The 12,975-nt window shown below is 48.5% G+C and overlaps 1 protein-coding gene across 1 annotated transcript in view; it reads left to right on the top strand.

Moving 5' to 3' along the window:
- Positions 1 to 5,261: 5,261 nt before the first annotated feature.
- CHGB (chromogranin B) overlaps positions 5,262 to 12,975 on the top strand; it is an 8,381-nt gene continuing 667 nt past the window's right edge. The window contains exons 1-4 of the mRNA XM_057384268.1: positions 5,262 to 5,341; positions 8,772 to 8,815; positions 9,995 to 10,088; positions 10,871 to 12,501. Coding sequence (XP_057240251.1) covers positions 5,293 to 5,341; positions 8,772 to 8,815; positions 9,995 to 10,088; positions 10,871 to 12,501 — 1,818 coding nt within the window. The 5' untranslated portion in view covers positions 5,262 to 5,292. The remainder of the gene's footprint in view (positions 5,342 to 8,771; positions 8,816 to 9,994; positions 10,089 to 10,870; positions 12,502 to 12,975) is intronic.

The raw sequence follows: 12,975 nt of genomic DNA, 5'->3' as shown, positions 1-12,975 counted from the left end.
TGGCAAAATGCCATCCTGCATTTTGTAGGTTTTGCTCTCTCTTTTGTAGGGTTTTTTTGCAGTCAGGTTTCGATTCTTTGTGCCAGTGGTGATCAAAAAAAGGTGATGGAAAATTTCTTGGGCAATTCCTTTAGCTGTGTGAGCACCACTGTCATAAAACAGATCTCTCAACCCTGTGTTTTCAGTCTGGAATTACGTGCAGGGCCATAATTGGATTTTTTTTTTCAGTATGTACCTTGTTCAGTAATAAAAACTTTACCCTGGAATCATTAGTCTGTTGCAGAAATCTGTATGTTTTTATCTTACAAAATGGAAATTTGCCTCTGAAATTTCCATGACACTATCAACCACAGAACATTATTGTTCTTACCAAACAGAACCCTYGCTGAGAGTCAAAGTGCTATAAATATTTAAAGAAATTAATTACTAAATGAGCCAGAGTAGTGCCCCAGTCTTTAAATATTAAATGGAWCATACACAGTTGACAAAAAGCAGGCAGAAACACTGAATGGGGCAATTTAATTGCCTAAATGTAATTATTTGCACTGCAAAGGCAACTATTAAAGTCATTTTTGCTTAATGACAAGCAGCCCTCAAAATACGAGGGCTCAAGTCCACATTTTGCTCACTGAAGGAAATTTCTCTCCTGTTTTATGTTCTAGTACACAAGCCCTAAAGTTCACCAAGGAGGTTGATTAGTCCTGTGAGGCTAATGAAATAAAAAAGGCAGGGGGCACTGGGAAGGGGTTGTTTTTGGGTGTGCAGCTCTGCTGGGTGAGATGCTCCAGCACTCTCAGGCTGCTCTCTGGGCATCAGCTGCTGGGAACTCYRGTTMTGCAGTGATGCCAAACCTCCAAAAWCCAGGCCAGAGGGATGTGGTGGCAGCTTTTGGGCGCTGTTCGTTGTCCAGGACTCCTGGTCTGGTCAGGAGGGTGTTGGGGTGCTCTTATTTCCCCCTTATAAAGGAGGAGGCACCTGGGGCTGTGGGGGRTGTCAGCAAAGCAATTTGCTGGCAGCTGAGACTGGGAGAAGGTTTAGTCATGGCCAGATTTGTAAAGCCATGAGTAATCGTGTCTGGACTTCTGCTGCTGCTGAAGATAAAAAAAAAATTACATTTTAACTTGATCTGAAGGGGAAAGTTTTGACTTGGAGTCCAGGAGTCCAGCAGATAATTTTCTGGCAGCCATAAGGTGAGAAAGGGCAGCACAGAAAAAATGAAGCCTTATGACTCAAAATCTCAGCAATGCCTACACCATGAGGCAAATTCCAACTTTTTCTTACAGGAGGAGAAGTTCAGGTTGTTTCCCATCAATGTCATCTTTCCCGTGAAGACATCACCAGTGGAATTGCAGGAGCTAAGTTGCATTTACTGCCTGGAACAAGCAAGGTCAGTGAGTTGCTACCAGGAAAGATTCTAGAAAATGGCCCTTCATGCTGMCTGCAGTATAGAAAAATTGTCCTTTGTTCTCTAGGCCCCAAAGTCTGCTTTTTATTTATTTATTTTGTATRTATTTTTAACTTTTTTGTATTGCGGCGCAATCTCATTTTCTGCCATCTGAGCTAACAAACAGAGAGGAATGACTGTGAGGAGAGAGAGATGTGTGAGCAGCATATGGGAAAATGTTCTGTGGAAAACCTGGGATATTGGGGAAATGRTTGTATTTATACTTGGTCTTCCCTCTCTCACCTTTAGTTTGGGTTTCATGGTTTCTTTTTTTCATTCTGTAGCCTGTGAGTGTATCCAGAAGCCCTGAGGATTTGTRTCAGCTAGCACAGGGCTTTTTCCAGAACACCAGAGCAGAACCTGTGCATGTATTTTCCRTATCACTTAACAGTTACGACATGCCTTGTAGGCATATTTTAAACCTCTTTTCAATTTGGCCTTATAATGTTTGACCTTATTTCTGTGGAATAGATATATCACTGAAAAATGGGAGCTAGAAGGATCCTGCATGGGACAGAAGTTTACAAGTGAATAATCTGGTTTTTTTTTTTTAAAAAAAAAAAAAAAAGAAAACCAAAAAAGACAATTTTTATTGGACTGAACTTTTAAGGTTCTCAAGCAAAAATACCCTGTGAATTCTTTAGATTTTTTTATGAAGTCTTCGACACTGAAAACTAGCAGTCACACTGCCTAGGAGGATGTGGCATGAACAAAACCCTATGGTGTGCTATAAACTATATAAACACAGAAAGGAAAAAAAAAAAGATATTTGCCCATGCTGCAGAAATCCCCCATCTGTATTTTCTGTCTCTCAATTGGAGCTCAGTCTGCTGGGCAGTTCATTGGTACCATGAGCTAAGGCCACAGGTGGTGGTGGTGGCAGTCATGTTTCACTTTTGTGGAAGAATGACCCAAAAATGTCTCAGTGGAGGCAGAAGCTGTGCATTTGGGATTTAAATCAGGAGCTGCTTGTTGTGTAAATACAGAATTGGGTGGGTTTATATCAGTGCATTCAGGTGATTTGCATCCTGTGGAAATCATGGGATGATTTTTCCCCATAGCTCTGCTCTGAGGGTGCATTTTTTGGGGTTTTGGATGTCAGAGAGACTAAAGCAAAATGTGCAGATAACTCAGTTTGTTACTCATAACGGGGGGCCAATCTGCACATTTTGCTTTAGTCTCTCTGTCATCCTAAAAGAGGCACCTGAACCTGACTCTCTGTGGAGTTACCAAGATGCCAACTCARTTCCTGGGGTGAAGTTTAACTCTTGGAGCCTCTGGCACAGCTGAATTAGTGTCCTGTGGTTAAATACGTGTCAAGGGTGATGCAGAGCAGCAGCACAGCCTGAGCAGCTCCATTATCCCTTACATTGCAATGAGCACTGCATATGACAAGGTTTCTGAGASGATTTTGGCTGCTATCAGTGAAACTGGGGTCCCTTCTCAATTTTTTTTTTTCCCCATTCAATTGTCTTTCTCCAAACCCATCCTCTGAATGGCAGAGAGGAGTTTGTGCATTTGTTCAGGCTGCAGTTATTTTAATGCCATGAGAACTAATTGGCATCTGAGAAAAGGAGATAATCACCACCAGCACATCTAATTAGAAGAGCAATCTTCATATTCCTCATGCAGTCTCCTCTCAATTTAGAAGGAGCTCAGGCACAGAAATTTGCTTGTCATCCTTTGAAGTTCCAGCTTCTAGCATGAGCCAAATGAGTAATTTTTTTTAAGCATTTGTATTTGAGAGAATCCCACAGGATAAATAGTGTTTATTCATAGAGCAATGGATTGTCACAACATTGTGAGGCGTGTGCATCACTACAGTCAGAGTACTGACACATCTGAGAAAGGAGTTTGGGGTGTGCCACTCACAACTGATCCAGTGAAATGTGCCTCTGCCTGCAGTGATCCTGCTTTAGTGCACTCACAGCTCCCTCCTGATCCGCAGAGAAACTCATCCCAGCTAATTCCTGCCTGTAAAAATCCATGTGAAACAACATTGCTTTGAAAACTGAGGCTGACTTAATTAACTTGGATGCTCTGGATTTCCAGTGCTGCCAGAAAAGTCCATGGGATCCTGTTCTGGAATTGGATATACTCCRTCCTGCTCTTGTCACAATCCTCCTGCAACACTTGCAAATCTTTGTAACCTCRAACCTGATGGAATCTGAAGGTGTGAAGGTGCTCCCATGTAGACCCTGATGTAAGTGATGGCAAAACGTGCTATTTATATGGCTGCAGAGGCAGGGAATGCATGAAAGGCAAATGTTGCACTTAAAATTCTTCCTCWTGAGCAGCTGAGGAGGCTGAGGCCAGGCTGAATCCTCACAAGGACAGGGGAGGGCACGGGGACCTTGGAGCCTGGGAAATTTGTCTGTCTTTTGAATCAGRCTCTTGACTTCCCAAAGCCAAGGCTGGAGATTTCCAAAGAAATATCTGCTTGTGGAGGTGGTGCTGGCACTGGCAGGACAGGAACAGCATTCGTGGGGGTTTTGAGAGGAGATGTTGCAGATGTTGCAGATTATTTGCCTTCCATGGTGGCCAGGAACTGGATTCTGTTATTTTGCAGAAATTGTGAACTGGATGGAAGGTGAACAAGGTGTCTGGCTGTGCCTCCTGCCACAGCCTTCGAGTGGWGCAGGAATTCCCGCTCCCTTTGTGCACCGTGAGTTTAATTGGAGCGCTGTGCCCGTGTCCCGCTTTCCGTGTTTGAAGGATGTRTGGCTGCAGCAGCCTGGCCTTGTTAAGGGACAATAGGATGGGAACAGAGGAAACTGCCAGCGTGATGTATAGATCCATTGTCCTCCAGGAACACTGGCAATTAGAGGACCATCTGCTTGGCTCTGAGGACAAACAAAAAAGAAAGCTAAAAACACACRGAACTCGGAGATGGCCCTCTGAGAGTTAATAAAACAAAAAGGAGTTCGGGTCTTTGCCTGGCTGTGGAGGGAACTGGGTGGAATATTCAGGTTTCTTTATGGAGACCTCGTTGTAACTTGTCATTTAAGCTTTTTATTCCGCTGAGGACTAATTGGGACAGCGGGGGCTGTTAAAGGAAACGATGTAAAACTTGATCTCTGCAGGCTTSCTCTGGCTCCCCAGAGCATCATCACGGTAAATAAAAGGTTTGCCCGTGGAGATGGATGCTRAGAGCAGTGATTTCCCTGGTGGAACTCTTGGGGAATGCTGCGTGTCATTCCCTCACCAGGTGCCAGAAGGACCGGGATCGCTTCCCACTCGTTCTCTGGGTCCGGGTTTGCTGTGTGGGGAGGGCTGGGGGGAGGCTGTGAGAGGAGGGGAAAGGATAAAARCCTTGCAGGCAGGAAAGGCTGCTGCAGCACCTGAGGAGGCTTCGATGGGAAATGGATGTGGAAGCGCAGCGATTTCTCGTGAAAGCTGTTTAAGAGGGATGGGTTACCGCACCTCCGCCCTGGAGGCAGAGGCTCGGCATCCTCCGATAAAGGGAAAGACCTGAGGACGGTACCGCATCCTCCGAGAAACAGGCGGGGAAGCGCCGCTTTCCCCCTTTSCTAAGTCGCGGCGGGGATGTGCAGGGGTCTCGGCAGGATGAGGCGGGGGCATCTCCGGGGAAGGGAAAACGCTCTCGGCTTGGCCAGCGGGTGAGAAAGTTGCCCCGCTCCTTTAGAGGCGGGGAGGGGGCGGCCGGGGCCGAGCGGGTCCCCGGCTTTGGGTTGCGGGGGGAGGAGGGGGCGCGGGGGCGGCGGCGGCACCGCCCCCGGGGGCTCGCAGTGACGCAGCTCCCGGCGGGCCCCCCGCCCGTCTCCTCCGCCCCCACTCCCCTTTTAAACCGCGCCGAGCCCGGCACAGCCCAGCCCAGCGCAGCCGAGATGGGGCCGCGGGCGCTGCTCGCCCTCCTGGCGGCCGCCGCCCTGGCAGGTGAGCGGGACGGGGGGATGGAGGGGCTCGCTCCGGGTGGCCCCTCGGGTGGGGATGGCGCTGGGCGAGGGCTCCTCGGCTGCTCCGCCTGGATTTTTATCCCGGCACAGCATCTTTGCACAAAGACTTCTCGGTGCCGCTTCCTTACGGGGATTTTTGCCAGCCCGGTGCTTGACGCTGCGAGGCGGTGGCAAAGTAGCGGCTCTGCAGCTTTAACTAGCAGGATTTTTTATCTTTTTGCCCGCGGCATTAAAAACTAAAACCCCGCTGTGAAATGAACCTTAAGCACAATAGAATGATGTGATGGCTTAGCTCTGTAGTGTTTTTTATGCCTACTTACATCATTGCTTGAATGAGTCGGTGTCATTCTGGGCTGAGGATTTTGGCTTTAGGTCTGTTAGAAGTCTCCACACTTCTGGGAGACTTCTTGTGCWGAGACTGTGAGGGAGTTGACTGCTTTCAGGTGCCTTTATTGAAATCAGAGAGGGAGGGTGGAATATGGGGGGAAAGGACCCAAACACACAGTAGCTCACCACATTTACACCATAGATTCTATGGGGATTTGTTTCCAAATATTTTTCCCTGTTTGTGCCTTCAAACAGAGCAGGTACCTCTTTACATCCTTTGTGGCTCTCTTGCTTTCAAATGTTGTATCAGTGAAACATTGACTTCAAGAACTTTCTAGTAGTCCTGCAAATCAATATGCCAGAATTTTWGTGATCCTGCTTAGGAAGACACTGTGACATTTTGATGAGGGATGACACTGCACTGAGTCATCTGCATTGATGAAACAAAGCCATGTGGGGATTTCGTCAGGGACCCACCCGAAGATCTGTTCTAATCTTGGACATGCAAGCAGAAGCCGTGTGAATTTGTCCTGCATTTATCATCATTTTTCATGATATCCATCAACTCTCAGCACTTAGAAAAAATCAAATAATCTAATCCTACCTCCCTGGGCAGACTTGGTTCAGGAGGGTAGAGCATCCCCAGGGTTTTGCCCTCCTTTGTGGGGCTGTGGTTTGTTTTGTGGTGTGTTCAGGTGCGAGGTTTCCACGCTGGCACGTGTCCTGGCTTGGCTGTGCTGTGGAACCCCACAGTGTTCCCATCTGCTGCGTTCCTGTGAGCCCCGGGTGGGTGTCCTGCTGCCTGACCCTGCTGTCCCTGTGTGGACAGGGAGGTGGCCGTGTTGGCCAGCACCTTCGGGTGGCAGGTGGCCCCGAGGGAGCYCTTGCCAGCTGGCATGGGCTGGCACTGCCAGCACCTGTGGAAAGTGGGGCATTGCTGGCTCCCCGCTGCCTCCCTGGCTCAGCAGCTCCCTCAGTTGTTATTTCAGGCTCTGGCATGGACTRGGGGCTCGTTCTGTTTCTCCAGGCAGGTTCATTTGACATCTGCCCGATACCATCACGTTCTTCTGACATTGTTACATTCACGATGGCTTTCACTGCTAACCAAGTGAGCTTTTGAATGACACAGCAAAGGCAGTGGGGCCAACCGGACTTGGTGTTCCTGTGCCACTGACAGCGCCCAGGGGGTGGCCTCAAGCAGCAGGAGATGTCCAGGAGTTTGCTCTGTGCTTTGCCACATCACTGGGTGTCACTCACAGGAGATGRGCATCAGTAAAAGGACAAAATCAGACATTTGTCCCGGTGCCTGTCAGGCTTTCCCAGGGGCTGGAGGAGCAGAGGAGCCTCCCCAGGAAGAGGCAGTGAAGGGGCTCCTACCTATGCTCACCTGGGAGAGCAGCATCTCCCACTGTGGCATGGAGACAATGAATGCCTTTTTACAGATAACACCTTTTTAGGAGGAGCTTTGTCTCTCTGTCCCCTGCCCCATGTCTGTCCATCCTTCTCCCTGCACACAGCAGGGTGAGCATTATTTATATCCTGGGTTGGAAAAGGAGCTCAGAGCCTGCCTCAGTCAGTGCTGAACGCCAGGGATGGGGGAGAGGGTCGGCTCTGAGCAGCTCCATCTCCCCTCACACAGCACCTGGCACYGGGGGAATGCTGGGGGAGGATGCAGAGCTATTTTAGGGGAATCCCTTCTGTGCCAGCCTTGTGTGGGTTCCCTTCTCTGATGGCACTTGGGGAAGGGATGGGGGCTGGAGCAGCACATCCCCACATGTGCGTTTGGGGGAGCAGAGAGGGGATAACAGCAATGTCCAGAGCTGTTATTGTGTGATGCTCAGCTCTTAGACACTGAGTCARTGCTCCAGGGGATGTCTGCTTCCTCTGCAAGCACAGAGACTAAAGGTTGTGCTGCTTTAAATAGTGCAAGGCTCTGTGCTCCTGCTCTCCTCAGGGCAGCGTTCATTGTTGGGATGTCATCAGGTAAAACTGACCTCTTTTATGTGCACATGTGCTCTGTGCTCCTCTGTCTCACTGTCCCTGACCCAGCCAGAGAGAGCTGATTGTTGTATTTAGGGCTCTGCTGACCCCTGTAAGGCCTTCAGGGCTGCTTCTGCACTGTGTGGGAGCTCTCCAGAGCTCCAAGCCCTGCTCCCACACGCCTTTGTGGGGCTGGCAGAGGTGCTCAGCCTCACTCCTGGAAATCTGCAGGTGGCTGGGAATGGACAGTTTATTAACAACACAGCAGCCAAGATCATCATCCAGCTGGAGAGCTTGCAGCAGCCATCAGCACCGGGGTTTTGTTGGCAGCAGCTCCTTTCCAAAAGCAAATATCTTGGCCCAGGTGCAATAGAAGTGGTGTAAGGAGCTGTGAGTTACCCCATGTGTCCACGGGACAGAGGGACAGGGGAATGGGTTCTGCTGCTTCCTCCCAGAGTAGTTTTCTGCTGAGATTTGGGGTTTTTTGCTTATTTCTTGGAGCAATAACAGACCACTCAGTGAATGGAAATTTTCCTGTYYCTTCTGGCTCTCTCCTTCCTTCCTCCCTCGAGCCACCTCCAAGTGAGGCAGGATTTCTCCAGCAGGACTGRKACAGTAGCTGCTTTACAGCCTTGATGAACTGTCTCCTGTTGTCAGGGGGTGCACATGGAGCTTCTCCAAGAATCCAAAAGGTTCTTGGGGTGCAAACAGGCCTTGCTTGTTGGTTTTGACAATTTATTTTACCATCAAACAGATKCAACTACATGAGGACCTGATTTGAAGTAAAGTTCCATTTTGGAATTTAAGTGTGGCTTTCTTTGGTGTTGGAWTTTTTGTGGGTGGGACTATTTTTGGTGAATATTATTTTAGTGCCAGAAGCATTGCTGTGCCTCTCCTCTCGTGCTCTGCTGCGATTTCACACAGCTCTTCCGTCCAGATAAGGAAAGGGTTGATGTGGAATGTSCCTGGTTTAGTGACTGGTCAACCCAAATCTCAAGCTGCCTCAYTGGACCAATTTGGCTGAGGATTCCTGTCAGTGATGCTTGTATTAATGAGTCTGTGTTAATTGGTTTTTCTTGTGTATTAATTGGTTTTTCTTCCAGGTGCCAGCGTAGTTCCAGTGGAAAAAGACCACACTGAAGAAATGGTGAGTAGCTCCTTGTCAAAACAATCTCACAAAATATCACTGATCTGTCCTCCATGTTTTGTCTTTAAACTCTCAGGGTGATGCTTTACCTTTTTCCTGAAAATTGTGGCAAAATTGTTGAAAGCTCATATGGAGCTCGGAGTGCCTTTAGCTGTCAGGAGATGTGTTTGGTGGAARTGGGAGCTGGCTCTTGTGTCACTGTGGTACCTGTGAAACTCTGCCTTGTCCAGCTGCTTGAAAAGTGATCTGAAACATTCCACAGTGCCTGTTATTGTAAACAGTGAGGTGACAGCGTGGAGGAAAGGTGAAATGTTTACAGTTACAATATTATCACCAACTGTGTAACAGATTTCCTAATGTAGCCTTTTGTTCCTCCCCATGTGAGTAAATCCATGCCACCAGGGGCTCTCAGACCCTTCACCCTGACACCAGCCCCTCTGCACTGTGATCATTTAGATCAGTAAACACCTGATAATAACCAAAAATAGTTAAAAGACTAAATGGCTCTAAAAATGTTTTATTGTCTCCTCCCAGTCATCCCCACAGATTGTCCACCTGAGGCTCCCCCTGCAAGCAGAGCCCTTGTTCACACCCACAGCTCCAGCACTTGAAAATCATTTTATACACAGGAGCTACTTTGGCGCTGCTTGGGATTAGAGCACATTGTGTGACTTGCCTAAATCAATCCATTTTCTCTGCTTCCAGAAATTCAGATCCTGTTGAATGTTCAGTGCTAAAAAGCAGGCAGGGCTGAGAGCCCCCATACATGAGAAGGTGTGGAGTGTATCCTTCACAGAGGACACAGAGGTGTTTAATTCATTGGTAACCCCAAACTGCCTTTGCAGCATCCTTGTTTGGACAGATCTTACAGGATAATCCTCATTCTTCAATGTGTGTTTGGTTGTTTATTCTATARCAGACACATTGTTTTTAATTTAATATTTTAAAAGGTACAGAAGGAGCCTGTCACCTCTGCAAACACAAGGGGATATAAAAACACCCTGTGCCTGTTCTCACTGCTGTGGGAGTGAGGAGCAAAGCCCAAATGCACAGGGTTACTCAAAGCTCATTAATAACAGCCTGAACTCTGATTTTAAGCAAGCTGTTCTACCAGCAGGGTCAGAAGTAAAATTCCCATTTTTGCCATGAGGATTTTTTCTCCCRTTTTGTCTCTCCCAGGTCACCCGGTGCATAGTGGAGGTTCTGTCCAACGCTCTGTCTAAGCCAAATGCACCCCCCATTAATCCTGAGTGCAAAGAAATGCTGAAAAAGAGTAAGTACAGCATTACCTGAACTCGTGAAAGGAATTTGGTGCATGGCTTCTCTCCGGTGTTGGAGCTGGTGAAACCTGTGTCTCCAAATTGCAATGTCAAAATTCTGTTTTTACCTTCTGTTCAGTCTGTTTCACTCAGACAACAAACAGCCTGACCTGGGAATTGTCAGGGATTCTTGGATGGCACTTCTGGCTCTCTTTAAAACACCTGGAGAGTCTGAGAGGACTTGACAAACTCTTTAGGTAGCCTGAGAAGACGAAGCTTAACTTTGCAAAGCATCAGATTACTTTAATACTTTTTTTTTCAGTCAATTTTAAAAAACTTTTTAAATTTGCTAAAAATCCTRGTGTTTTAGAGTGACTTGAAATAGGTGGTTGTCTTTTTTTGTGAACAAATATCTGTGATGGGCAAGGCCTGGCAGTCAAAGAACTGAACACAACTCCAGATCCCATGGATTTTTAATGGGAACGAGAGGTGGCTTAATTTAGTACTAAAAATGTGATCACAAAAAAGCCAAAAATTATTCTGGAAATKCCAGGAAACTTGCAGGAAATTCCCAGAACTTCTAAAATGCCTGGAAGTTAGTTCATCCTTTTCCAGGCAAGCATACAAGAGTAGCAAACTACTGATTTTAAAACCAGACTTAAGAAATCAATTCTGTCCAGATTTCCTTGGTGCCTTGGGGATAAATGAACTTGGATAGAATTTATAATAAATATAACTTGAAATAAAATTTCAGTGGAGGGTTGATTACTCCATGATGCTGCTTTTGTTGTTGTAGGTGATAAAAMTGACAGAGAGAGAAGCGAAAATAAAGAACCTGAAGTGAGGTATCCCAAAGATGCAGCAGAGATTGATAAAATAAAGATTGGGAGCATGGAGAAAGAGCAAAGCCAGGCAGAAGTGGAGTCAGAAAAGCACATGGCAGGAGGTGCTGAGGAGAAACTGGCTCGTGAGGAAGGTAAAAGCCAGGAGGAGGAGGTTGGACACCACTCAGCCACTGAGGATGAAACCTTTCACTCYGAAATCAAAAAGCACTATCAGGAAATTGGGAGAGAGGAGGAGAGGAAGTACCACAGTGAGGAGGAAAGCAAGGAGGGCGAGTGCTGTGAAAATGGAGAGGCTGCTGTTGTCAGCAAGAAATCACGCTCAGAGAGCCTGAGCACCGAGGAGTTCCGGGGTGGGAATGATCCGAGCCCCAGGGGCCGCTGGCACCTGGAGGAGGGAATGCAGAGCCCTTACAAACAAATCCGGGAAGAGGCAGAGGAAGGAAGGAGTGAGAAATACCACCAGGAGTCTCAGGAACGCGATTTCTCCCGCCAGCAGGAGCGCGAAGACTCCGAGGAGAGCGAAGAAACCGAGGTGGAGAAGCGACCCTACAACTCCAAAGGTTACCACAGGAAGCACAGAGTGGGTGACTCCTCTGAGGAGAAGAGGGGACACGGTGGGGACAGAGAGGAGCCAGCTSGGGGATCCCACCCAGGGGAGAGGTGGAACCGCCGCCAGAAGCATCAGGAGGGCTCTGAGGAGAAGGGAGGCTCTCCTGAGGAGCTGCGGGAGGAGAGCCCTGCAGGGCAGGGCAGCGAGGAGCACGGGCACAGCTGGCAGCACAGCCAGGAGAGCAGGGAAGAGGAGAGCAATGAGAAACGGCCTGAGGAGAGGAGACACCGCGATGGAGCGCGCCGTGCCCAGGGGAGGACGTACCTCGAGGATGAAAATGAAAATGAGGAGGAGCTGGACAGGTATCTSAGCAAGGAGAAACAGCACCGCGCTGCAGGGAGATCCCGCCTGTGGAACAAGGAGCAGGAAGGGTCCCAGAAGGCTCGAGAGCACAAGGGACAGGCCAGGAGGCACTACAGCACTGAGGACAGCCTGGAGGAGGAGGAGGAGGAGGAGGTGGAGAAGAAGCACCGCAGCAGTGACCGGGTGGAAAATGAAGAGGAGGAAAGGTACGCGGAGAGGGAGGAGTACAGACGGCGTCTCCCTGCAGAGAAAGAGAAGAGAACCGCAGCCTCCTACAGGCCTTTCTACCCGCTGCTGTGGTGGAAAAGCCGGCACCTGGACAAGAGGGACGGTGCAGGGGAGCAGCTYCTGGAGGCCAGGGAGGAAGGCAGGCCTGCTCTGAGTGAGAAGAGTCTCTTCCCTGACTACAGTGACTATGACTGGTGGTCAGAAAAGCAAATCCAGAGCGCCCTGAAGCACAGGCGCAGCGAGAAGAGGAACCCCAAAACGAACAGGTACGGCGTGGAAAGGCAGTACAGCAAGGTGGATCAGCTTGCACAGCTTCTGAACTACAGGAAGAAGTCAGCTGAGTTCCCAGAGCTGTACAGCTCCGGGGAAGACCTGAAGAAACGTCACCTCATGGGGAACGACAGGAGGAGCCTAAACCAGAGGGCCCTGACGGAAGATGAGGTATGTGTGCAGCATTTCTCTAAAAAGCTCAGGCAAGCACACTTTCTAATCCATTCCCAAGGCAGCTGGGAAAGTGGGCATGGAAAAACACAGACAACATTAAGTCATGTTTTGAGAGTAGATCTTCAGTGATGGAAAAATCTGGGGGTTTTTTGGTCAGTGGAGTTGAGTTGGGTGAACTAACCCTGGGCATGGTTTGTGAGATAAAGACACAGCTTCTGTCTGCTGCAAGACAGGAGGGGAAAGCTTTTATTCCTCTTCAGGCCCTGCCTCTCTGGGCTCTCACAGACCCATAAAACAAAGATGCCATTTCATAGAGCAGAGGGAAAACAAGCAAACATCACTGGGGCTGCTTAAAATACAGAGCTGAAAGTGAGTTGGGTGTTGAGAGTGAAATCAGCTGTCTGCTGACTTCCCAGCTGAAATTACAGACAGAACCTGACTTGCACCTCCAAGTCCAATTTGTGTGGTGTT

Source organism: Malurus melanocephalus, unplaced genomic scaffold, assembly GCF_030028575.1.
Source record: "Malurus melanocephalus ecotype Western Australia unplaced genomic scaffold, MMel_1.1 scaffold_695, whole genome shotgun sequence".
NCBI classification, from domain to species: Eukaryota; Metazoa; Chordata; class Aves; order Passeriformes; family Maluridae; genus Malurus; species Malurus melanocephalus.
Note: the sequence above shows the minus strand (reverse complement) of the source record. Positions and strands in the feature narration are given on the sequence as shown.